The following is a 27,999-nucleotide window of genomic DNA, read 5'->3' on the forward strand; positions in this document are numbered from 1 at the left end:
AAAAACAACTCTCTGCCCGCTTTCTTTGGGGTGCCTGTAATCAGGATAAATAGAATTGTTTGTGAAATTATTTGCAGTAGTTTATTTTTATTTTTTTTGCCATTTCATAATTGGGTTCAGGAACAGCTGTTAAAGAACATAACATCTGTGTTCATAAATAAACTGTTGGTAGTTTATTTTAATACTTTTCATTTTAGAGATCTTAACCGCACTATTTTACCAACCTTATTTGTAGGAAAATAATGATTGGGGGGTACTAACTGCTTTATACAATATTGCGGTGCAAACATCAGCTATTAAAACCATTCAGCATACTGACCCACAATTTTATGGAAACTAAATCCAAACAATTCAGTGCATCCCCATTTTAACCACTTCAGCCCCGGAAAGATTTACCTCCTTCCTGACCAGAGCATTTTTTGTGATTCTGCACTGCGTCGCATTAGCTGACAATTGCGCAGTCGAGAGACGTAAAAAATAAAAGTAAATATACCGCGCTATCTCTAAAAATAAAAAAGTGCAGCAGCCAACACAGCAAAATAGATCAAAAATGCAATATAAAAATTGGGAAAAGTGTAGCGCTAGAGTATGACAAATTTTAAAAAAATTAAATGATAATCATCACCATATGTGTACACCATAGTGAAGAAAACTCATTTGAAGACTACATATATAAACAAATTCCATATAAAGTCCAATTATTGAGTGATTAAAACCTTTCTAGTAATGACCGCTAGAAAGAAAAATGTGATAGAAAGTCCAATAATAAAAAGTCCAATTAATGAGTGAGTGAACCCATTCTAATAGTGACTACTTAAAAGAAATTTTTTATAGGAGATCCACCACCGTATGTCATAAGGCTCACTGGAAAGATTGAACCCAGATGAGCATATACCCACTAGGTCAATCAAACTTTATGAGAGTCGATACACCATGGGAGGGTGTCACAGGAGCCTCGAATACTTGGAGATCTCGATAGAACCTCAGGCTTGTAAGTCCAAGAGACTCAGACAGGGATTCCAATAGTATTAAAGACACAGCAAAGGAGGGCTCCCAATCATGTGTCATGTGTTATGGCATCCAACCAATAGGATATGTAAAAGAAGAAAAGTAGGGGTGCACATTATGATGCCATAACACATAATTCTGTAAGATATGTCACAGCATTTATTAAAAGAAGAAAAAAACTCACATTTGCAGTGATATAAAGGCGCTCATAACATCAGGGTAACAGTGACATCAGTAGTCCTTCCCGACGTGTTTCGTTCAAAAGAACATCATCTGGGGTTGTACCCAAACAAAATTGATGTCCTTTTTTCCCCACAAATAGAGCTTTCTTTTGGTGGTATTTGATCACCTCTGCAACTTTTTTATATATTTTTTGCGCTATAAACAAAAAAGAGCGACAATTTGGGGGAAAAAAGCAATATTTTTTACTTTTTGCTATAATAATTATCCCCAAAAAATATATATAAAAAAACTATTTTTTTTTCCACCATTTAACTACTTGCCGACCAGCCGTCGCAGTTATAAGGCGGCAGGTCGGCTCGGCTGCGCGAGATCACGTAGCTATTCGTCATCTCGCGTTTCAGCCAATAGGGGCACTCTCGCCCCTGGTGCCGACCCACGTGCCCGGCGGGCGCGATCACCGCCGGGCACCCGCGATCGCTCGTTACAGAGCGAAAACCTGGGAGCTGTGTGTGTAAACACACAGGTCCTGTCAGGGGGAGAAATGACAGATCGTCTGTTCATACAATGTATGAACAGCGATCAGTCATTTCCCCTAGTCAGTCCCACCCCCCTTCAGTTAGAACACACACATGGAACATACTTAACCCCTTCCTCGCCCCATAGTGTTAACCCCTTCCCTGCCAGTGGCATTTTTATAGCACTGATCGCTAAAAAAATGCCAATGGTCCCAAAAATGTGTCTGAAGTGTCCGCCATAAGGTCGCAGTACCAATAAAAATCGCTGATCGCCGCCATTACTAGTTAAAAAAAAAATGCCATAAAACTATCCCCTATTTTGTAAACACTATAACTTTTGCGCAAACCAATCAATAAACGCTTATTGATTATTTTACGAAAAATATGTAGAAGAATACGTATCGGCCTAAACTGAGGAAAAAAATATTTTTTTTATATATGTTTGGGGATATTATTGGGGATTTATTATAGCAAAAAGTAAAAAATATTCATATTTTTTTCAAAATTGTCGCTTTATTTTTGTTTATAGCGCAAAAAATAAAAACCGCAGAGGTGATCAAATACCAACAAAAGAAAGCTCTATTTGTGGGAAAAAAAGGACACCATTTTTGTTTGGGAGCCATGTCGCACGACCGCGCAATTGTCAGTTAAATGGACGCAGTGCCGAATCGCTAAAAGGGGCCCGGTCATTGACCAGCAATATGGTCCGGGGCTAAAGTGGTTAAGCCAATATGTATTCTTTTATTGATTGGTTTGCGCAAAAGTTATGGTGTCTACAAAATACAGGATAGATTTATGGCATTTTTATTATTATTTTTTTATTAGTAATGGTGGCGATCTGCAATTCGGGACTGCGACAATATGGCGGACACATCGAACACTTTTGACACTATTTTGGGACCATTGTCATTTATACAGCGATCAGAGCTACAAATAGCCACTTATTACTGTATAAATGACACTGGCAGGGAAGGGGTTAAACACTAGGTGACGATCAAGGGGTTAAGTGTGTCCTAGGGAGTGATTCTAACTGTGGGGGGGATGGGCTCACTACAACAAGACAGAGTTCACTGCTCCCGATAACAGGGAGCAGTAGATCCCTGTCGTGTTGCTAGGCAGAACAGGAAAATGCCTGTCAGGTCACCTGTAGCCAGGTGACAAGTGCACCCCGTAGGGGTCAGGGATGCACCACAGGGTGGTGAATCCTATGGCCGACTGCTGCTAGCAGAGACGAAGCGTGAACCTAAGATCACCCAGGGCGCGGAGTCTAAGACCCAGTTTTGTATTCACCAGAGCCCTTGATGGTAGGGATGGTCTTGGCCGCAACTGGGTCCAGGTCGCATCCCCGAGATTCCTCAAGTCACACTCCGCAGGGAGAAGGGGGGAGCAGCCAGCAGGACAAACAGTGGTGTTGGACAGGCCGAGGTCAGGGCAACAGGCAGACAAGGATAACCGTGGAACATGCAAATAGTCAGGGGCACAGGCAGACAAGGAAGTCGGGGACAAGCCAAAACGGTACACGGAAGATGATCGTAGCGATTACACTGCAGACAGGAACTAAGCATAGGAACACTGTTGAACAGCACTGCAGACCTGTAGAGCAAAGGTTAATATAGGCTTCCTGGGAGGACTAGGGTGGAGCCATACAGGAAGAGGAAGTGATAAGAAGGGAAACCAGAACAGGATCTGCCTCTAATGAACACATGGAGATCAGGTAGGCAGACAGACTTGATGCATATTCATGACAGTACCCTCCCTCTTAAGGCCCCTCCCCAGCCTGGAGCCAGGGCTAAAGGGGAATCCCAGAAGAAACCTCCTCGACAAATGGGGTGCAAAGATCTCAGATGCAGAAATCCAAGACGCCTCCTCAGGACTAAATCCTCTCCAAAACACAAGGTACTGAAGAATGCCTCTGCAGAGACGAGAATCCAGAACTTGAGTATCCTCATTGACCAGAACCGAAGTAGGGACAGGAGGAGAGGATTTATTGAGGACCAAAGGCCTTTTAGGAATAAGTAAGGGCATGAGAGGGTCAACAGGAATCCGAGGAGGATCAAGCAGACCCTTAAAGATGAACTGGGGATTAAGCACAGGACCATCAGACTGGGCAGAGGTCAGAGGAACCCTGAAGTCAGGTTGGTTAGAAGGTGACCGGGCACAGGAGTCAAGCTGGATAGCAGGGAAACCAGCAGAATGCAGAGAGCCCTGAAAACAAGGTAGAAAACCCCATTTGGCCGAATGAGGCAATCCATCCAAAGGATGGATTGAGCCCCTTAGACAGGTTGCAGGAGGGCCTGAACAAGAAAAGGTAGGAGGCTCACTGGGCATGGGCTGACCTGGCATAGCTGATGCAGAGGCCGATTGAATAGCATAGTCAGGTGTAGTGATTACCCGAATCGCATCACAAGGCGTAGTGACTGCAGAACTCGCAGACAAGTTAGCCTGGCTGTGCGTTTTAGGGACAGTCAGCGGTAAACTGGAGTGAATGATCGGCTCAGGTTCACAGACGGGCTCCTCATCCAGAGTGCTACATTGGCTAGAAAGTGCATCAGCCTGACTATTGCAGGACACATTCCGGACACCACTACATGTGGTAGGACGAGCAAAAGATTCTGTAATGGTGGCAACAGGAAGTTTCTCTTTTGGGGCAACCTTGGGTAGGCAAGACGTGGAACAGGAGGGACCCCAAGCCAGGATCTGTCCGGCAGTCCAGTCAATGTGAGGAGAATGGAGTCTTAACCAAGGAAGACCCAGAACGATAGGAGCTGAGGTCTTAGGTAGAACAAGGAAGGATATCCACTCCTGGTGAAGTGTGCCTACTGACATCTTAACAGGGACTGTCTGGAAGCGAATAGGACCCCCCGGGAGAACAGTGCCATCAATCGCCGAGACCACCAATGGTGTGGTGAGGGGCAAAAGGGTAAGTCTCATGGACGATGCGATTTCCCAGTCTATGAAATTGCCAGCGCCTCCGGAATCCAGATATGCCGAGACCGAATGAGAAGAAGCACCAAAATGAAGGGACACAGGAAGAAAAAGACGAGAAGGTGAAGGAGATATTTCTGGATCCAATACTCCACCTTCCAGATGTATTGAACCCGAGCGTTTCTCGGGGCGAAGAGGGCAAGTGTCACGAAAATGACTTTTGCCCCCACAGTATAGACACAGGCCTAGAGTTCTGCGCCTGGCACGTTCCTCAGGGGATAGCCTGGTCCGACCCAGCTGCATGGGTTCCTCAGTTGGCAAGGGATGCTCCACGGGTCGAAGAGAGGGGAGCTCAGGCTGACTAAGGGCCAAGGGATGTTGGCGTCGCTTTTCTAGGGTCCTTTCCTGAAAGCGAATATCGATCTGATTACACAAGGAGATCACTCCGTCCAGATCAGTGGGGATGGTTCTTCCTGCTAGTTCATCCTTCACTCTATCAGATAGGCCATGCAAAAAGGTTGCGACTAAGGCCTCATTGTTCCAACTCAGTTCAGCTGAGTGGATACGGAACTGAAGAGAATATTGTCCCACTGAGCGGGATTCTTGGCGGAGACGTAAAAGGGCGCTGGCTGCTGAAGAGACACGAGCCGGTTCTTCAAAGATATTCCGAAAAAGTTTCAAGAAAACAGGCAGGCTAGAAACCACTGGATCATTCAATTCCCACAGAGGGGCAGCCCAGGCTAAGGCTTCCCCAGAGAGGAGAGAAATTATATAGGCTATCTTGGCCCGATCAGACAAGAAGTACTGGGGCAGGAGCTCAAAATGAATAGTGCATTGGCTAAGGAATCCCCTGCAGGCTTTGGAGTCTCCAGAAAAACGGATTGGAGGTGATAACTTCAGTGAATGCGACTCTGCGACTGGTGCAACAGGTGCAGCTGCTGGTTGTACTTGGGGTTGCGGATTCGGGGTTCCCAGCGAGGTCTGAAGCTGATCAAAGCGGGAAGCCAGATCCTGAAGGAAACGCATCACCTGATCCTGATTAGCTTCATGCGTCTCGAGTCTGCGAACAATGCACTGTAATGGATCATCTGCGGGGAGCGGCATGTCGGCCGGATTCATGGCTGTTCAAACTGTCAGGTCACCTGTAGCCAGGTGACAAGTGCACCCCGTAGGGGTCAGGGATGCACCACAGGGTGGTGAATCCTATGGCCGACTGCTGCTAGCAGAGACGAAGCGTGAACCTAAGATCACCCAGGGCGCGGAGTCTAAGACCCAGTTTTGTATTCACCAGAGCCCTTGATGGTAGGGATGGTCTTGGCCGCAACTGGGTCCAGGTCGCATCCCCGAGATTCCTCAAGTCACACTCCGCAGGGAGAAGGGGGGAGCAGCCAGCAGGACAAACAGTGGTGTTGGACAGGCCGAGGTCAGGGCAACAGGCAGACAAGGATAACCGTGGAACATGCAAATAGTCAGGGGCACAGGCAGACAAGGAAGTCGGGGACAAGCCAAAACGGTACACGGAAGATGATCGTAGCACTCTGCAAACAGGAACTAGCGATTACACTGCAGACAGGAACTAAGCATAGGAACACTGTTGAACAGCACTGCAGACCTGTAGAGCAAAGGTTAATATAGGCTTCCTGGGAGGACTAGGGTGGAGCCATACAGGAAGAGGAAGTGATAAAAAGGGGAACCAGAACAGGATCTGCCTCTAATGAACACATGGAGATCAGGTAGGCAGACAGACTTGATGCATATTCATGAAAATGCCTTGTTCTGCCTCTCCTCGCCGCAATCGCGAGCCACTGGCGAACATAGAGTATGCGGGATCCGCGGGCACGATATGCATGGCTTTTGAGGGACAGCATTGCAGCGGACCAGCTCTTGAAAACATCATTAACTACCTCCTGTCTGCCATATAGATAAATAACGGTGGGTGGGATGCTCCGTTTTTCTGGGACAAAGTCATATGACGTCGCCCCAGTCTCAGCACGGTGTGTCCTGGTAAAAAGCCAATGATGCGACTCTTTCCCCATGGGCTCAGCTGTGTCCAATCACAACTGATCACAGGTAAACAAGAAAAGCCGGTGTTCGGCTCTCCTCGCCTCACACTGACAGATATCCATTTTTCCTGTAAGCAGTCCTTTAAACAATAGCGGTGGTCTCCGCGGCGGATTCGCAGCAAGATCAGCATTATCGGCGGCGGGAGAAGGGCCTCCCGCCGCTTACCGGAGCCGTCGGCATATTTAAGAGGACCTGTCATGCTTTTTCTATTACAAGGAATGTTTATAGGAATAAAAGTGACCCATTTTTTTTTTTTTGGGTTTTTTTTTGTGTAAAAATTTATAAAATAAATAAACGTAAATAAGAAGACAAATTTTTTTTTTTTTTAAAGCGCCCCATCCCGACGAGCTCACACGCAGAAGCGAACGCATACGTGAGTAGCGCCCTCATATGAAAACGGTATTCAAACCACACAAGTGAGGTATCACCGCGATCGTTGGAGTGAGAGCAATAATTCTAGCCCTAGACCCCGTCTGTAACTCAAAAGATGCAACCTATAGAATTTTAGACAAAAAATATTGCAATGACCGCCATTTTATTCTCTAGGGTGTTCGAAAAAAAATATATGAAATGCACCTTTCCATAGAGGAGACTGGAGGGTCTGATCAGGTCTGCCTGAAAAACTGACAGACAAACCTGATCGGACAGCCCATGTGAAAGGGGCCTCCAGCTGTGTGGCGGCTGTGGCATGGCATGGAGACAGTGCAAACTGAAAATTAAAATAAATTTTAATGAAAATGGGAAAAAACTGTTTCCATCTTTGAGGGGGAGGGGTGTGTAAAGGAAACTGAAGCTGCCCCACACTCTCTGTCCACCCATTGTCATGGAAAGGGTGCCTGCAACACCAGGGAGCAATATGTATGATTTCCAAAGGAAAAGATGTCCAAACACTGTGAGATATGGGCTCCTTTCTGTCTCCAGTGAAGACATTGTAGGCTTCGTATCCCTCTTCTATTGGCACTTCACATTTTTTGTTATCTATTCATGTTTCCTCTGACCGGCACAATGTTTGGTTGGATCTCCAGTACAGGCGTGAGCCCTAATCGCAGAGCTGCTTGAATGTCTCCACAAATTGCTTTAGATACCTAAGCCCCTTTCACACATAGAGTCCATGCAAAACACTGAGCTCTTATAATCTTCACCTACATTCAGAACAAAATAGTTACCCACCAAATAATTTGACCTGTCTTATTCAGTGTGTTTTTTTTTTCTAATAAATGATCTTCTCAGCCAGTGCTCCTAGTGTAAGAAAATAGCACAGTCTATCCTCCCCTTCTGTCAGTGCACCCTATAAAGCTGCACAGCCTGTCCTCTTTTCCTTTATACAGCCTCTGCTAATTCCACTCCTTGTTGCACACTGTCTGCAGACACTTCCTGGTTGTAACACGCTTCTGGTCTTGTGACCTGCCGTGCTCCAATCAGGCAAATTGTGGTGTTTTGGGGTCTATAGAATTACATTGGAGCGTGCAAAAACCCACAATGTCCACTATTTGTCGAGCATTTATGCACGTTTTTAAGTTGATTTCTCCACACAGCAACAAGTGATGTCACAAAGGATGCTGTTAACTAATACAAAAATGGCAGAAGCTCAAGCACTGTAGCAAGATGCACACAAATGCAATGCTTAGATGTGACTTCAGCCCAAGATCTGTTGGATCAGGTTTTTATGGGTTCTGATGTCGATGACTGTCATTTGGGGGTGAGAATTTACAGCTTGAGTCCTCGCTACAAAGGTCCACTGACAGGCCCCTCGACATCAGGGAGCGTTGACCATTGGGGGAACCCTCTGTTGAGGGATTTCATTCCCCCATCTTTTTCTCGCCCATTTTCGTCTCCCTTCTCTTGTTATGGGATTGGTTTCTGTGCAGCCCAACAGGTCTGTCTCAATCAACCAGATAAACCTTGGTGCTTTCTTATGCCTTTTCAGGTAACTGGAATGGTTTCTTCTTCCCGTATCCGGTAGCCTCATTCTCTGGAACCACCATCCCATGGATTATTTTCTGGCTCTTTAGAACAGATTTTTCTTTACACATCAAGGGGGATCCTGCTTTGGTCAGGTTGCCTAGTTCAGAGTCTGGTGGACACCATCTGAGTAATACCATGCTTTCATTAACAAGGAGGAGTAGGAGTCCTTCCTTGACCAAGTTAATCTGGTCCTTGCTCTTGGTGATGCAGAGAGTTTGTCTGGCTCACAATAATTCCCTTTAAGGACAACGCCTTGGAAGTTGGTACGTCTTAACTAGTAGTTTCTGGAGATAATTGCTGGAGAGCTCTGTGTCTGTGGATTGTCAGCTGGCAGAACACACTAGTCTCCCTCTGCAGATATCTTCACTGGAGACAGAGTATGTATTGTTACCATTATAGGATCTTTTCACCTAGGGTTAGATCCCCATCTCTTGGTGAATCCTCTGTGTTTAGCGGAGAGTTCTTCAGATAGATCCCCTTGTTTTTTCCTTGATAAGGCAATAACTTTTAGCCGTACTGCAAAGATTCCTGTCCCTTGCTCCATGGCATCTAATGCTGCATCGGGATCTGAGGAATCAGAAACTTTATCGCTTGTCCAAGTTGGGCAGTACTTTAGCAGGATCCATCTGGGGAGTCCCTAGAGCACCTTTTGTGGGCTGTGGTACTTTTGCTGATACTAGGTTTTTCCTTGTTGGGTTTTGCCTAGTGAGGTCAGACAACCCCTTTAGTCATAGCTTTTCCTTCCTTTTGATTCTAGAGGATCAGGGGTACAAAGGCCTTGGGTCTTTCTATGTCGATTGGCTGGTCTTCTCACCTGGACATATTCTTTTCTGATATGTTTTTTTTTTGTTATTGACCTTTTTTGTTCTCATTAATTAGTCATGGTTTCACCAGTTTTAGGTGTGTTTTTTATTTTAAATTGCTGTGCCCCTGTCATGAGGAGTCATTCCCTCTGTTGGGGATCTTTTCATTTTTGATCTTGTTCATTCGGTTGATTCTTCATGTCCTCTCTCTGATCATGTTATCAAGTCTCCTTTTGATAGGGAGCTTTTCTTCATCCAGTCTAGAATTGTGTCTAAGTCCTTCAGGCACTCTTGAACTAGTAGTGGTCTTTTAGCAGTTGTTGCTGTGTCACTCGCTCCTCAGTTGGTCTGCTTTTGGATGTCCCAACACTATCTGAATTCCTGTGTCTCTCAATATACTCTCAGTGATATTTTTTCTGGAGTCTAGTGGGGGACACAGGTCCATTTCCTCTGTGTTTCTGTTCATGCTCTTGGTACCGCTTGCACTAAACCGAGGCATGCCAGGCATAAGAGCGCCTATCCTGGGGCTGTTCTACAGTATTGTTTTTGTTTACCAGTGTCCAATCCTCTCATAGGTGGAAATATAATTCAACAGTATCTAAATTCTTGGGTTCCTTGACAAACTCCAAAAAAACGTATTTTACTGTGAGTGCAAAAATCCTATGATAATTTTGGATATAGTAATGTAATATAGAGCGTGTTAATAATCTTTAAACCTGTAGCTCCCATTAACCACTTAAGGACCAGAAGGTTTTGCCCCCTTAATGACCAGGCCATTTTTCGCGATACGGCACTGCGTCCATTTAACTGACAATTGCGCAGCCATGCGACATTGTACCCAAACAAAATGAATGTTCTTTATTTTCTCACAAATAGTTTTCTTTTGGTGGTGTTTGATCACCTCTGCGTTTTTTTGTTTTTTTTTTTTGCTATAAACAAAAAAGCAACAATTTTTTGTTTAAAAAAAAAACAATATTTTTTCCTTTTTGCTATAATAAATATCTCCCAAAAGAATAGAAAAAAAACAAAAAGCGTATATTGATTGGGTTGTGCAAGTTATAGCGTCTACAAAATAGGGGATAGATTTATGGCATTTTTTATTAATTGTTTTAGCTAGTAATGGTGCTGATCTGTGATTTTTAGCAGGATTGTGGCAGACAGATCGAACACTTGACGCTTTTTTGGGACCAGTGACATTTATACAGTGATCAGTGCTATAACTAGCCACTTATTACTGTATAAATGTCACCTGCAGGGAAGGTGTTAAAGAGGTTGTAAAGGTATGTGTTTTTTCACCTTAAAGGGGTTGTAAAGGTACAATTTTTTTTTCCTAAATAGCTTCCTTTACCTTAGTGCAGTCCTCCTTCACTTACCTCATCCTTCGATTTTGCTTTTAAATGTCTTTATTTCTTCTGAGAAATCCTCACTTCCTGTTCTTCTGTCTGTAACTCCACACAGTGATGCAAGGCTTTCTCCCTGGTGTGGAGTGTCATGCTCGCCCCCTCCCTTGGACTAGTCGGGACGCTCTCTACGTTGCAGATAGAGAAAGGAGCTGTGTGTTAGTGGGCGTCCTGACTCTCCTGTAGTCCAAAGGAGGGGGCGAGCATGACACTCCACACCAGGGAGAAAGCCTTGCTATGTGGAGTTACAGACAGAAGAACAGCAAGTGAGGATTTCTCAGAAGAAATAAGAACATTTAAAAGCAAAATCAAAGGATGAGGTAAGTGAAGGAGGACTGCACTAAGATAAAGGAAGCTATTTAGTAGGGTTGTCCCGATACCGATACTAGTATCGGTATCGGGACCGATACCAAGCATTTGCCCGAGTACTTGTACTCGGGCAAATGCTCCCGATGCTTTACCCGATACTTGTCCTGTGTCCTCCTCCAGCCCCCCTCCCTTTTTATGCAGTCTCTCAACCTCTGTCCCCCCCGCCGCTGTTTCCTTCTCCCTCTGTGCCCCCCGCCGCTGTTTCCTTCTTCCACCTGTCCCCCGCCGCTGTTTCCTTCTTCCACCTGTCCCCCGCCGCTGTTTCCTTCTTCCACCTGTCCCCCGCCGCTGTTTCCTCCTCTCCCCCGTGCCCCCCCTGCTGTTTCCTTCTCTCCTCCGTGACCCCCGATGTTTCCTCCTCTCCCTCCGTGCGTCCCGATGTTTCCTTCTCTCCCCGTGCCCCCCCGCGGTTTCCTTCTCTCCCCCGTGCGTCCTGTTGTTTCCTTCTCTCCCCCGTGCGTCCCGATGTTTCCTTCTCTCCCCCCGTCCGTCCCCCGCTGTTTCCGTCTCTCCCCTGTGCGCCCCCCCCCCCCCCGGAACTGTCAGGATGGAGAGCGGCGGTAGGAGCCGGTAAACCCGGCTCCTTACTGTTCCGAATGGACAGAGTCAGCGATGACTCTGTCCATTCACAGAACTGAATCATCGTAACCTGTTGATTACAATGTTTCAGTTTATGAATGAAGAGAAGACGCTGTCTTCTCTGCATTCATTTTCAGCGCAGCTGATGCTGCTGAGAAAGGGACAGGGGAATCTGTATCCCTAGTCCCTCTCTCTGTCTCAAAGGGGAGATGTCAGAGGTCTGTTAAGACCCCTGATATCTCACCAAAGCCCCCCCAACAGGGTTGATTAAAAAATAAAATAAAAATTGCAATAAATAAAAAAAAAAAAAAAAAAAAATGTAAATGGTAATAAAAAATTCAAAAACACACTGACAATCCACTACCCCCCTCTAAAAAAATAAAACGCCACTGTAAAAAAAAAAAGTAAAAAAAAAACAAACAAAATAAAAAAACGCCACTGTCACATCACATTAAAAAAAAAAAAAGTATCGGTATTCGGTATCGGCGAGTACTTGAAAAAAAGTATCGGTACTTGTACTCGGTCCTAAAAAAGTGGTATCGGGACAACCCTACTATTTAGGAAAAAAAATTGTACCTTTACAACCCCTTTAATGCATTCTATGCATTAGGGTGAAAAAACATCTCAGCATTAGCAGCCCCCGTTTACCTACCTGACCCTTAGAAAGTCCCGCTCCATGAACGCGGTGGCTTCTCGGTCGGCTTCTCGGCTCATTCATTGGTTGATTGAAAGCAGCGCAGCCATTGGCTCGCACTGCTGTCAATCGTATCCAATGACAGGGGTTAAGTGTTCCCTAGGGAGGTGTTTCTAACTGTGGAGGGAGTGGACTGACTGGATGAGGAGAGAGATCGCTGTTCCTGATCACTAGGAACAGCAGATCTCACACTACTCCCCTGTCAGAACAGGGATCTGTTTCTTTACATACACAGATCCCTGTTCTGGCTCTCTGTGAAGCGATCGTGGGTGGCCGGCGGTGCTTTGCGCAGCGGTGTCAACCTGCCGCTATTTAATGACAGTGTCTGGTCGGCAAGCAATTAAAGTGGTTTTAAACCTCAGACAAAAAATATTAAAAAAGTATATCCCTCTGTAGTGTATACTTCTCTCAATTAAGAGCACTAAGTGTCATTTCTAACTGCCGCTTCAATCCTCTATCAGCTATGAGCATATTCTGACAAGTTTTCCTTACACCATGAAAAGAAAGGTAATGGAGTGGATCTTCAGCTGATTGACATCCTCAGCTCGGCTCCTGTGTTCTGTGTGAAGTGGGGTGTGCTGTGTCCCTTCCCTCAAATCAGTTCTCAGAGCTCTCCTCCTTAAGCTCAGAGCAAAATGTAATTTCAGCTCTCCGCCTAATTTTTTCTGACGGCTCAGACAAGCTTTATAAATTGCAGATGCAGTCAATGCCAAAAATATTAGCACCCATTCATTTGTCAGATAATGCACCACTTTGCCTAGAAAATAGATGCAATTACAAATGTTTAAACATTCTCATGTTTATTTCTCCTGTTTGTATAGGTATGACACAAAGTGGAGAAGCAAAAAGCCAAACCTGACACATTCCACGCAATACTCAAAAAATGGACTGGACAATATTATTGGCACCTTTGTTAAAATTGTAAGAAATAATTACATTCCAAGTTTGTGATGCTCCTGTCATAGTAATTAAACTCGCCTGTATCGATTAACGGGTGCTGTTAATATAGAAATCACACCGGCAACCAGTTAAAATGGTGAAAAATGTACTCAACCTTTCTGATGTGTGTCTGAGGATTTGCAAACAAAAATTGTGGAAAGACATGGACACTCTCAAGTAGGGTTGTCCCGATACCACTTTTTTAGGACTGAGTACAAGTACCGATACTTTTTTTCAAGTAGTCGCCGATACCGAATACCGATACTTTTTTAAAATGTGTCCCCAAATGCAGCGATGTCCCCCCACAGATGCAGCCATTGTCTCCCCCCATCCAGCCATTGTCTCCCCCCATCCAGCCATTGTCTCCCCCCATCCAGCCATTGTCTCCCCCCCATCCAGCCATTGTCACCCCCCATCCAGCCATTGTCTCCCCCCCCATCCAGCCATTGTCTCCCCCCCATCCAGCCATTGTCTCCCCCCCATCCAGCCATTGTCTCCCCCCCATCCAGCCATTGTCTCCCCCCCATCCAGCCATTGTCTCCCCCCCATCCAGCCATTGTCTCCCCCCATCCAGCCATTGTCTCCCCCCATCCAGCCATTGTCTCCCCCCATCCAGCCATTGTCTCCCCCCATCCAGCCATGTATCCCCCCCATCCAGCCATTGTCTCCCCCCATGCAGCCATTGTCTCCCCCCATCCAGCCATTGTCTCCCCCCATCCAGCTATTGTCCCCCCCATGCAGCAATGTATCCCCCCATGCAGCAATGTATCCCCCCATCCAGCCATTGTCTCCCCCCATGCAGCAATGTATCCCCCCATGCAGCCATGTATCCCCCCATCCAGCCATGTGTCCCCCCCATATGCAGCCATGGCCCGCTTACCTGCTACCGCCGACTGTGTAAAGTACTACGGCCGGCCAGGAACATTACAGCTTTGAATAGCTTTGTAATGATTGGCGCCGCGCTGCGTGTATAGACACTCCCCCTCGCTCGGGATTGGACAGTTCACCCGAGCAAGGGGGAGTGTCTATGCGTGGCGCAAATCATTACAGCTATTCAAAGCTGTAATGTTCCCGCCCGTATTACACAGTCAGCGGCGTAACGGCGGCGGCGCGGGGGGGGTTAAGTATTCTATTTGTGTATCGGGGCGGGGTATCGGCGTCTGAGTACCGCCGAAAAAACTCGGAATCGGTCCCGATACCGATACTAGTATCGGTATCGGGACAACCCTACTCTCAAGGTTACAAGTCAATCTCCAGAGATCCTAATGTTCCTGTGTCCACTGTGCGCAACATTGTCAATAAGTTTACAGCCCATGTCACTGTATCTAATCTCCCTGGACATGGACAAAAGAGAAAGATTGCAATGGATTGTTCGAATGGTGGATAAAGAACCTCGATCAATTTCCAGAAAAATTCAAGCTGACCTTCACGACACTATGGTAGGAGACCCAGGAGAACCCCAATGCTGACAAGAAACATACAAATTCCACATTGCAGTTTGCCAAAACTTACCTGAGGAAGCCAAAATCCTTTTGGGAGAATGTTCTGTGGTCAGAGGAAACAAAATTGCAGCGTTTTGATAAAGCCCATCATTATGCTGTTTCCAGGGGGAAAAAAATTAGGCCTTGAAAGAATACAGTCAAAAATGGTGGGGTTGCTTTGCTGTTTTAGGCACTGGATGTCTTGACTGCGTGGCGTGCATGGCATCGTGAAATCTGAAGACTACCAAAGAATTCTGGTGTGCAATGTCGGGCCAGGTGTCAGAAAGTTGGGTCTTACAACAGGACAGTGACCCACAGCACACGTCAAAAAGCACCCAGAAATGGGTTAAGACAGCGCTGGAGAACTGAACTGGCCAGCAATAAGTCCAGATCTAAATCCCATAGAGCACCTGTGGAGAGATCTCAAAACAGCAGTTGGGAAAAGAAACCCTTCCAATCTGAGAGACCTGTAGCAGTTGGTGAAAGAAGAGTGGTTCAAAATTCCAGCAGAAATTATGGTTACAGGAAGCAATTGATTTCAGTTTTTTCCCCAAGGGGTGTGCTGCCAAATTTTAAATAGAGGGTGCCAATAGCTTTGTCCATTTTTGTAGATTTGCTTGAAATGTGTCAGATAATGCATTTTGTTTCTCCACTTTTTGTGTTTTCTAGCAATACAAACAAAAGATATGAACATGAGAATGCCTAAACATTTGTAATTGTAAACATTTTTGGGCGAAGTGGTGCCTGGTTATCTGACATAAATGCAGGGTTGCCAATATTTTTGGCCATGACTGTAAACGGGTACAATTTATGTAAGAGGATTACTTTAATCTGTGTATCACCTGAGGATAGTCACTTCATTGGGTGTACAGCAGGTAAAATAAGTATTGAACACCTCACAATTTTTCTAGGTAAATACATTTCTAAAGGTGCTATTGATATTAAAAAAAAATGTAACTACATGTCGGTAACAACCTCTGCAATCCAGACAAGTAAACCAAAGCAAATAAGTTCAGAAATTAACTTATGTGTAATAAAATGGAATGACACAGGGAAAAAGTATTGAACACTCTAACTGAAATTTACTTCGTACAAAATCCTTTGTTGGTAATGACAGCTTAAAGCAGAGCTCCACCCTAAAGTGCTCCTCCTCCGGTGTCACATTTCACACCTTTCCGGGGGGGGGGGGTGCAGATACCTGTCTAAAGACAGGTATTTGCACCCACTTCCGGCCACACAGTCTCAGGCAGACTTCGGGCATGACTTCAACGGCTCCCAGTACACAGCGGGAGCCAATCGGCAGGCATAGAGCGACTCGCGCATGCACCGTAGGGAACCGGGCAGTGAAGACGGAGCGCTTCACTTCCTGGTTCCCTCACCGAGGATAGCGGGGGCAGCAGAGTGACGAGCGATCGCTCGTCCCCTGCTGCGGACGGCGCTGGACTCCAGGACAGGTAAGTGTCCTAATATTAAAAGTCAGCAGCTGCAGTATTTGTAGCTGCTGGCTTTTAGTATTTTTTTTTCAGCGGAGCTCCGCTTTTAAAGATGCCTCCTGTATAGAGAAACTAGTCGCATGCATTGCTCAGGTGGGATTTTGGCCCGGTCTTCCACACAAACAGTCTTCAAATCTTGAAGGTTCGGAAGGCCTCTTCTATGAACTCTGATCTTTAGTTCTTTCTATAGATTTTCTATTGGATTTAAGTGAGGTGATTGGCTGAGCCATTCTAGCAGCTTTATTTTCTTTCTTTGTAACCAAATCAAGAGTTTCATTGGCTTCGTGTTTGGGATCATTGTCTTGCTGAAATGTCCACCCTTGTTTGAAGCAGTTTTTTTTGTAATGCCGCGTAAACACACAACCGTTTTTCAGGTTCTTAAAAAATGACGTTTTTTTTTTAATGTCATTAAAAACGATTGTGTGTGGGCTTCATTCAGATCATTTTTCACAATCTAAAAAATGGCCATTAAAAATTTCGAACATGCTGTATTTTTTCACGACGTTTTTAACGTTATCGTTTTTAAGGTTGTATAAAATGGTCGTGTGTGGGCTTTAACGACGTGAAAAAAACACGCATGCTCAGAAGCAAGTTATGAGACGGGAGTGCTCGTTCTGGTAAAACTAGCGTTCGTAATGGAGATGGCACATTCGTTACGTTGTAAATTATTGCATTGTGTAATGCAGCGCATTCTTTTCTTCTTTTTAATGCTACACTAATCCAAATCTTTTGCTGCTGATATTCTCACATAGTTATGACACGCTTGTTACTTTATTATTTATTGTTATCTCATGAATATTATTGATTTTTTGGAAGCCAGATCTCCCTCTAAAAAGTTTTCTGCATCTTTTAAATCTTTTAGATGTAGATCTTTTTTGGTTATTAATTGGATAATATTTTAGACTGCTTTCCATTGATTTTTTTTTTGTTGAGTGTGTCAAGTTACCACAACAACATTATTAGGGCTGCAACTAACGATTATTTTCATAATCGATTAGTTGGTCGATTATTGTTTCGATTATTCGGATAATAGCCTTAAAATTTTTATTTTTTTTTATTTTTTAGGCAGATTACAAAACACAAATTGCCGCAAAAACACATCACATGCTTTTCTGCATCTTCTCCATTGAAGTATATTGAACCAAAAAAATTGCATTGTTTTGCGTTAAAAAGTCCTTGTCCTTTTCAAATACGCAGCAGCTGAAAAAAGTAATGGATGTGAATGTGTCCCATAGGAAAACATGTAAATGAACTGTAGTGTGTTTCTGCAAAAAGCACCAAAAAACAGAGGTGTGAACCCAGGCCTGAGCGGTTTAGTAACATAATGGGGTTAAAAAAACAAAAATAAGTACAAAAAGAGCAAATCGCTACTGTAAGGGGTTCATTTTTTTACTGTGGGACAGTGAAAGTAATATTTACAGTAGCGATTTGCTTTTTTTGTACTATAAAGGGCTAATTTTAGTTTTTTTAACCCCATTATGTTACTGGCCGATTAATCGATTATGAAAATTGTAATTGATTAATTTCATAATCGATTAGTTGTCGATTAATCGATTAGTGGTTTCGGCTCTAAACATTATTATTTAGTATAATTTACCCACAAGGAGGTTAGTGTCCCTTGTTAATTAGAACATTTTTATTTTTTTAAATGTCCCTGTCTACTCACTAGCAAGCTCTCTATTTTTAATAAAAATACATGGTCAAGTTTTGTCTGAAAACAAAAAATCCATTTATTCTGGTGTTACATAAAATATAGGCTGAAGACAAACAAAAAACTCAGGTAATAAAAACAAAGAAGCCAGGAAGGCAGCACTGGAGAGCCTGCTTGCATTTGTGCAGACGCAGATCCCCACAGAAAACAACCAAGGATGTCAACAAAATAATTGGGACCATGAGAGAATCACATATCTACTAATTTCCTGGATTTGGTTTTAGCCTTCCCTGCAGTCTTCCCTGCAGCCCTCGATAACCGAGTCCTCGGAGCCTGGGTCCCTGGAGTAGAGGTTGTGGCAGGAGCAGGAACAAGAGCAGGATCAGGAATAGGAGCAGAAGCAGGAACAGGAGGAGCGATCCGCACAATGTCGGTGTCGTCATCGGGCTTCCCCAATATGGCCATGTTTATAGCCTTAAAGATCAGGGTTTCACAGCGCAGACGCTGGCCCCTCTCCAGATTTTGCAGCTTGCTGGCAATTAGGCCTGCAAATACTTCTTCTGCGGTGGGGGGCTCTCGGAGGGCCGCAATAGCTTCCCGAATAAGGGCCTGGGTCTCCTCCATTTGAAGAATCCTCCTGGCCCTTTTCGCAGGAGTACGGAGAGGAGGAATCTGCGACATTGTGTGCCTCCTGTCTCCCACTGGGGCCTGCCTCCTGTCTCGCAGTGGGCTCTGTCCTCCTGGCTCCCAGTGGGCTTTACCTCCTCCTGGCTCCCAGTGGGCTCTGCCTCCTCCTGGCTCCCAGTGGGCTCTGCCTCCTCCTGGCTTTACTCTGTATAAAAAAAAGGTACATAGTTTATTTTTTGTCTTCATATATCACACACATTTTTCAGACAATCATTCTTACCCCTGCATTTTTCATTCTTGTCCCCATCATGTTTGGCCACTACTGTCTATTGATATGTCCAACACTTTTTGTTCAATCCTTAAATTTTGAGCACTAGTATCATCAATTTAACATCATTATACTTTTATTACAAAAAATCGTTAGCAAATTACAATACCTGGCTCCATGTGTCACAATCGGTCTCCTCTAGAAACTCTGGTTGTTCCTCCGAGGATGGCTGCTCTTGGCTGCAGGGAAGGCTGGAGGGTTGGCTGCAGGGAAGGCTGAAGCTACTTCTGGGGGGAAGGGTTGAAAGGGATTACCTCGACTCCAGATGGTCATCCAGGAAATGGAGTTGGCTGTAGTACCATAGGTTTGGCTTATAGATTTGATCAGCAGCTGCTCCTGACCTCATTGATTTCAAGACTAGCGCTCGTTGAGTCCGATATGTGCCCCTAATGGTCTCAATTTTTTTTATTCACATCCTGGATTGTTGCTGTGGGGATCTTTGTCTTTACAAATACAAGCAGGCTCTCCAGTGATTGTTTCCTGGCTTCTTTGTTTTTATTGAGGTTGCTTTTTGTCTGCCATAATATTGGCAGATCCCTCCATCTCTGCACAAACTCAGTCATAAACTCATGTTTTCTGAAAGCATCCATGATTTCTGCAAGTCAAAATCAATACAAAAAAGCTAATGTCAGTCAAGCCTCTACCACTAAACTTTCTCACCATATATAGGCCACAAACTCATCCACTGATCAATAAAGTCAAAAAACATGTTACGTACCGTCGTCGTACACGTTCGTTCGTTCCTTCCGCCTTCTTCCACACACTGAACGTCGTTTTGACCCATGCGGTATACCTTTATATACACTGCGCATGTGTGAAGCTCCGCACGTTTTCCCCGCCCCTGACATTCGTTCTAGTACTTTCCCCGCCCCTTCTCGGTCGTCTAATGCAAGACAACATGGCGGACACTCAGCAAGTGACAACCTCAAGCCAGGAGCGAACCCAGGCGGAACCACACACCAGATCCCGGAGATACAAGGCCACAAACATGGCGTTTGAGGAAAAGTGGCGTTTGAGGAAAAGTGTGGCAATATTGAGGAGGGAGGATTATGATGTTAAACATGGCCCATACAAATACCCTAATAAGGTGAAGGCCAAAATAATGGACAAAGTGGTCAAAAGTCTGTACCACAAATTTGGGGTGTGCAGATCCAAGGAACAGCTCCGCAAAAGGTGGTCTGACATCAAATTGAGGGAGCCGGAGCAATACCAGAAGATTAAGAGTCATTATAAAAAGTAAGTACCGTATTTATCGGCGTATACGCACACTTTTTTGCCCTGAAAATCAGGGCAAAATCGTGGGTGCGCGGTATACGCCGATACCCGCTTTCCCGCGCCGAGTTTGAATACTGTGCTGACATATACCGAGCACAGTACACTCGAGTATAGTCGGGCAGTCTCGGCTCCTTCCGCGCTCACGTCCTGGACGTACAGGACATCAGCGCGAGAGTTGCCGAGCCTGCCCGACAATACACGAGTGTACTGCGCTCTGTATATGTCGGCGCAGTATTCAAACTTGGCGCGGGAAACGAGCGGGGAGGACGCCGGACCCGACGAAGAGGACACCCGAAGCCGCAGAAGGACGCCGGACCCGACGAAGAGGACACCCGAAGCCACAGACGGACGCCGGACCCGACGAGGCCGCCGATGGACGCCGCGCAAGACACCAAAACTGTAAGTACAAAAAAAAAAATTTTCACAGGATTTGGGGCAACATTAGGGGTACGCGGGAGCGCGTTATACCGCGATAAATACGGTAATTTTCCTGTGTACTCAGATTAGTATTATTAATATCATGGTGCTGCATGTGCTTTTTCTTTAATGTAGTACAGTTCAAGATATCAAGTTTCATGTTTGTGGGCACAATAATTGGATCTGGATGAATTATCGTTCATTCGCTCACTAATAATTAAATATGATCTTTTTGTCTGATACTGTGTATTAGAAATGTCATCATGTCTATTTAGGCATGGACAAATGTAGTTAACACTGTATCAGACAAAAAGATCGTATTTTATTATTAGTGAGCGAATGAACGATGATTCATACGACCAATTATTGTGCACACAAACATGAAACGACATCTTGAACTATTTATGTGAGAATTACATTGTTCATGCGTTTTAACAAGAAAAACAAAAATGTTAGATAAAAAAAAAAAAAAAATTTGATCTAAAATCATTTTTTTTTAGAATATTATAAAAAAAAAAAACGATTTTTACAAAAACAAAAAAATATATATTTTTGGAATTAAAAAAAAGTTTTCACAAAAAAATATATATTTAAAAAAAAAATAACCCCAAAAAATTACACATTTAAAATGTGAAACAATAAAAAATGTTTTATACTCAACAATGTGTGGCTTCTTATATCAGTGTTGCCTAAAAGAACAAATAAATATTTGTGGTGTTTACATTGACAATGAGGGGTATTTTGTAAAGGAAAATACACATGGCACTAGGATAACCTAGGAGAAAGATAAAAGAAACCCAAATTAGAAAATAAAAAAAACAGACTTTCATTACAAAATAAAATTGTATTTGACATTTTTCATCAAAGATCATCAGGCATTGCAATGGCCCCTCTACCCATAAAATAATCCACATATTTTTGCCGGACATCACGGGCGCTTTTGGGGGCCAAGCCTGTAGGGCCAGCTTCATGGGCCGGCAATGGCATTTGTGTTTGTTGAATGGCCTCATCAGGCCCAATGGATAAATAATTTGAAGAATTTTTCTTTAAAATGTTATGCAGAATGCAACAGCATATTACGACATGGTTCCATTTGTACTCCGCAAGGTTGATGGAAGTGAGAAATAAGCGGAAACGGCTGGCCATGATGCATTTTCTACCACCCTTCTGGCTCTGGCCAGCCTATAATTAAACACCCTCCTCTCAGGGGTGAGGGTTCTTCGGGGAAAAGGCCTCATCAGGTGGGGGACCCAACGCAAACGCCTCATCAGCAATGAACATGAAGGGTAGTCCCTCTTCATTCTCCGCTGCAGGTGGCAATGCCAGGTCATCCGATTGGAGCCGTTGGGCGAACTCGGTCTGGGCAAACACTCCGCCGTCAGACATCCATCCACCTATTTTTCCCCACATCCACAAATAAAAACTCATAATTGGCCGACACCACCGCCATCATCACAATACTGTGGAACCCTTTGTAATCAAAATAATAGGATCCCGAACGGGGTGGTGGCACGATGCGGACGTGCTTGTCATCAATGGCTCCTCCACAATTTGTAAAGTTCCAACGCTGCGAGAACTCCCATGCCACAGTCTGCCATTCCTGTGGCATAGAAGGGAACTGTGGAGTAAAAAAAAAGACCAAAAAAATAATGGATCACTGATCAGATTCATCACGACCTCTGATGGCCCAAAAATATTTTGTTTTTGGGGAGGGGGGTTCAAGATAAGTTGGGGACCTCAGAAATAAAGGATCACACAAAATATTAAATGCACACATTTTAGGGGTGGGGGGGGGGGGTATTGGGCAAGCACTACAATGGAGCAGACAAAATACATTGTGATATAGGGAGACACCAAATGGAGCACTACAATGGAGCAGACAAAATACTTTGGGAAGTGACTAGGCTAGGTGTGTTTGGGCCCAGGATAGAATGTTGGAGAGGTTGGCTATTGGAAATATGCATGTAGGCCAAAAAAGGAGCATTCAAATCTTACAGCAAGCAAGGGGACATTTACAGCATATTACAAACATGTTAATTAGGGACTGATTATACATTAGCAAGCATTAAATACATAGATTGTGAGGTTAAAGGACAAAACTTACCTTAACCTCTTGACCACCGCCCCATGTCAAAAAGACGTCCTCTTTTTAAAGATGGATATCTCGGTAACGGCAGCAGCTGCTGCCACAACCGAGATCTCCATCTCTTCAGTGGGCGGTGGTGTACACGATAACGGCGGTCTCCGCGGCGAATCGCCGTTATCGGTGGCGGGAGAGGGCACCCCCCCTCTCCCGCGCCCTCCGCCACTTACCGGAGCCATCGGTAGCGGCGGAGGCGATCGGGTCCGTTCGGCAGCTGACTGGGGTTGCGAGTGAGGGAAAAATGTCCTTCACCCGTCCCCATAGCTCTGCTGGGCGGAAGTGACGTCAAAAAATCAGTCCCGCCCAGCGTCTTAAAGGAAAAAAATTTTTTGTCATTTGAAAAATTAAATTTTTTTTTGCATTTAAGTCTAAATATATGATCTGAGGTCTTTTTGACCCCAGATCTCATATTTAAGAGGACCTGTCATGCTTTTTTCCATTATAAGGGAAGTTTACATTCCTTGTAATAGGAATAAAAGTGATCAATTTTTTTTTTATTTTATTTCAGTGTAAAAAATTATTAACTAAATAAAAATAAATAAGAAAACAAAAAAAAATGTTTAAAGCGCCCCGTCCCGATGAGCTCGCGCACAGAAGGAACGCATACGCGAGTAGCGCCCGCATATAAAAACTGTGTTCAAACCACACAAGTGAGGTATCGCCGCGATCGTTAGAGCAATAATTCTAGCCCTAGACCTCCTCTAACTCAAAAAATGCAACCTGTAGAATTTTTTAAACGTCGCCTATCGAGATTTTTAAGGGAGAAAGTTTGACGTCATGCCACGAGCGGGCGCAATTTTTAAGCGTGACATGTTGGGTATCGTTTTACTTGGCGTAACATTATCTTTCACAATATATAAATTGGGCAAAATGTATTGTTGTCTTATTTTTTAATTAAAAAAAGTGCGCTTGTAAGACCGCTGCACAAATACGGTGTGAAAAAAAGTATTGCAATGACTGCCATTTTATTCTCTAGGGTGTTAGAAAAAAAATATATATATAATGTTTAGGGGTTTTAAGTAATTTTCTAGCAAAAAAAACAGTTTTAGTCTTGTAAACACCGAATCTGAAAAACAAGCCCGGTGGGAAAGAGGTTAATATAGTCCTCCTGCAGGACTTGGATTATAGCAGAACAGGTGTCTGGGATGACAGAATTGGTGCTGCTGGAGCAACCAATTCTTGGCCCACAAACTCCTCCTCACCCTGTTCATGGACCGGAGCCGGGATAAAGCACCAAGCACAGCACGATCTCGGCAACGAGAACATACCCGCAACATGACTAGAAAACGGTCGTCTAATCAGAACATACTAAAAGTACGCACTGAAGAACAGCAAGGCCTCTGAAGAACGACCAGAAAAACAGTAACGAGCGGACAAGAACGCACTGCAAAAACAGATACGAACTGACTACAAGCACTGAAAGACAGATACGAACCCACAAGCACAAACTGAACACCAGAAAACGATCTTTAAAGCACGAAGACTGAAAAGCGCGAATCGTCTCTCACCAAACTTTTACTAACACGCGGTAACACGAAATCGGCAAAAGCAGCCCCAAGGGTGGCGCCATGGAACGTCCCCTTTATAGTGTCGTAGGTCACCGCGCTTTTCTACAGCATTTTTTCACGACCGTGTGTAGGCAAGGCCGTTTTAATGTAATTTTTTAACGTAATTTTTTAGAACCCGAAAAACGGTCATGTGTACGCGGCATAAGGGTTTACAACCTAGTGATTCTACCATGAAGGTCCTCATTCATCACATGTGCCTCTAGTGGAAACTGCAAGTGGACAACCATGGTCCGCTATTGTAATTATCAATAAGCAGGATTAGAGCTGTAGACCAGGAGCCGCGAAAACACTGGAGAAGATCAGCACCACATCAATTCAACAACTGATTAAAAAAAATTGTAGCACAAGTTTAACCACTTAAGACCCGGACCAAAATGCAGGTAAAGGACCTGGCCAGTTTTTGCGATTCGGCACTGCGTCGATTTAACTGACAATTGCGCGGTCATGTGACGTGGCTCCCAAACAACATTGGCGTCTCTTTTTTCCCACAAATAGAACTTTCTTTTGGTGGTATTTTAACACCTCTGCGATTTTTCTTTTTTGCGCTATAAACAAAAATAAAGCGACAATTTTGAAAAAAATTCAATATTTTTTCCTTTTTGCTATAATAAATATCCCCCAAAAATATATAAAAAAACAATTTTTTTCCTCCGTGTAGGCCGAAATGTATTTTTCTACATATTTTTGGTAAAAAAATTGCAATAAGCGTTTATCCATTGGTTTGCGTAAAATTTATAGTGTTTACAAAATAGGGGATAGTTTTATTGCATTTTTATTAATAATTTTTTTTTTTTACTACTAATCGCGGCGACCAGCGATTTTTTTTTTTCGTCATCACCGCAACATTATGGCGGAAACATCGGCCAATTTTGTCACATTTTTGGGATAATTGTCATTTTCACAGCAAAAAATGCTATAAAAATGCATTGTTTACTGTGAAAATGACAATTGCAGTTTGGGAGTTAACCACTAGGGGGCGCTGAAGGGGTTAAGTGTGACCTCATATGTGTTTCTAACTGTAGGGGGGCGGGGCTGGACGTGTGATGTCATTGATCGTGCTTCCCTATATCGGGGAACACACAATCAATGACAGCGCCACAGTGAAGAACGGGGAAGCTGTGTTTAGACACAGCTCTCCTCGTTCTTTAGCTCCGGGGACCGATCGCGGGACTCCAGCGGCGATCGGTCCCGCGGCCGCGTTGCAGGCGCTATAATGCTTAAAATGGCGCCTGCAAAGTGCTCTGAAAAGCCGCTCCGAGAGCCCGAGAGCTTTCACACTGGAGCGGTGTGCTGGCAGGACGCTAAAAAAAAGTCCTGCTAGCCGCATCTTTGGAGCGGTGTTTATACCGCTTCTGTCCATTGGTATGAATGGGCACCGCGGCTATACCGCCGGCAAAGCGATGTAGTTGCAGTGGGACTTTGCAGGTAGTTTTAATCCTTTTCCGGCCGCTAGCTGGGGTTAAAAACGCCACGCTAGCAGCCGAATAGTGCCACGAAATTGACTGTAAAGCGCCGCTATCTTACCGCTGACATAACCACCGCCCCAGTGTGAAGGGGGCCTAAGTGACAACTTGAGATGTGTGAGTAATAATTAGAGCTGTACCAGACAACACAGGTGAGAGGTAAGAGCCAACCCCCCCCCTTAATATTTTATAAATGCCCTAGATCAGGGGTGTCAAACTCAATTTCATCGTGGGCCGCATCAGCATTATGATTGTCCTCAAAAGGGCCGGTTGTATCTGTAAGATTAGATGTCCAGCGCATCCCCTCCCCTTTACATTAGATGTCAAGAGCCACCCCACCATCAGAAGTTGAGTCCCCTACTCTCCCTTGCATCACAGTGCACCCCCTTTCCTTATGCTGCTGCTGGGAAGAAGCTGGATGCATTGCTTGAAGCTGGATGCATTGCTTGAAAGTAGGGGTCTGGAGGAGGACCAGAGGAGGGCTGGAGCTCTCCTGCAGGAGAAGTGCGAGGGCCATATGAAATGGCCCAAAGGGCCGGATTTGGCCCACGGGCCTTGTGTTTGACACCTGTGCCCTAGATGGTATACAATTGGACAACTTAACAAAACATGGGTCTACATACAATAATTGTCATAGGCTGGATTCTCACTGTTTTTTGCATGTTGCCATGCAGTATACACCCCGGACCCCCCAATGCCCATGACTCTTCAACATACTTATTGCCCGTTTATGCTTGTTAAAACTGAACTACAGACAAACCTCTAAATACATAGACACCTGTGTCATACTGGGCCATGTGGTCAGTATGTAGATTAAACTCCAAATGCTGCTTTTAACGCAAACCTTTTCTGAAATTCATTTGCAAAGTTTCATTTTAAGGTGCATTGCATGTCTAGTACGCTTTAATGCTTTTTCTTTGGAAGGGAAGAAGAGTGCTGTACAAATTCCATGAGCTGAAGATTAATTACAAGGTGTTAAAGGGGATCACTGGTCTTGAAATTGTTGCCTCACGATGTGCAATTGTAAACGTTGCTGTGGAGATTTTTCTTATGTGTGGAAGACTAAACAGTGCAGTGCAGACGTTAAGAGGTAAAAAAAATATATTTCATGTTTTTTTTTTAGAATGTGTTAAGCTCCACATTACATATAAATGATTTGCACAAGATCATCCCTCAATACAAAATGTTGAGCTAATTCTGGGTATCTGGAGAAAAAGTAAACTGAATTGTTAGAATGGCTTTGGGATATTTTTAAAATGTTATAGATTACATGTTTTTAAAGCTGACATTTAGGCGTGTTACTTTTCGTCCAGCTTGGACCAATTCAAGTAATTTGATCTTGGGGCATTTTTAAAGAATAAGTATGGCCAAAGCTCTTTTGGCTATACTTCTCCTGTGGGTTACAGGACTGCACTTAGTTCTGCTCTCCTGTGACCCAAATTTAGCCCACAGCAGGCTAATGTCACAAAATTGGTCCAGGCTCTGCAGAGATCCATGACAGTAATGTCAGGATCCGCACAAATGCCTGACCAGCAGCTGGCTCAGCCTCCCAGCGCACTGCTGAGAGCATCAGCCAGCCACTCCCGTCCCCTACACAGCCCAGCGCTCAGTCTGACCAGAGAACTGAGTGATCAGTGGTCTTTGATCGTTCCGTTCTCGGTGTAAAGGTGGCGGGGACAGCTGCCGCTTTGGACTGATGCTGCATCTACATAGGTGACTATGAATGTATGTTATTTTTGAATCTCGCACTTCTCTTTTAACTCAGTGGTGGTAGTAGTGAGATTCTGCCAGTGTGAGCTTTGTTTAAGGGCTTCTCGGCCCACTTTTTGTAAAACGCCAAAAACACAGAAAACCTGCCCACACAGTGGTTTCCACCATCAAAGTGATTAACACAAAAATAATTCCAAACCACCTTGCCCCCACTTCAGCAGGGCCAATGCTCTTTTCACTGGTCCCTCAGATAGTTTGACCCAGCTTTCCTGGCTCACTCAGCCTGTAGTTACAGCATCCGGCTGCTTGGGCCCACTCCTTGGCCTCTTGATAGTTTATCTCCTGGCACCCCAGGGCTCTCACTCCTCCGAGACCTCCATATTTCTTCATCTAGTCGTC

The 27,999-nt window shown here is 44.5% G+C and overlaps 1 protein-coding gene across 1 annotated transcript in view; it reads left to right on the forward strand.

Annotated features, from left to right (window-relative positions):
* TOPAZ1 (testis and ovary specific PAZ domain containing 1) overlaps positions 1 to 27,999 on the forward strand; it is a 265,848-nt gene that overhangs the window by 174,123 nt on the left and 63,726 nt on the right. The window contains exon 16 of the mRNA XM_040354381.1: positions 26,815 to 26,980. Within this exon, the coding sequence (XP_040210315.1) occupies positions 26,815 to 26,980 (166 nt within the window). The remainder of the gene's footprint in view (positions 1 to 26,814; positions 26,981 to 27,999) is intronic.

The sequence above is a fragment of the Rana temporaria genome, chromosome 5 (assembly GCF_905171775.1).
Source record: "Rana temporaria chromosome 5, aRanTem1.1, whole genome shotgun sequence".
In the NCBI taxonomy this organism is placed as follows: Eukaryota; Metazoa; Chordata; class Amphibia; order Anura; family Ranidae; genus Rana; species Rana temporaria.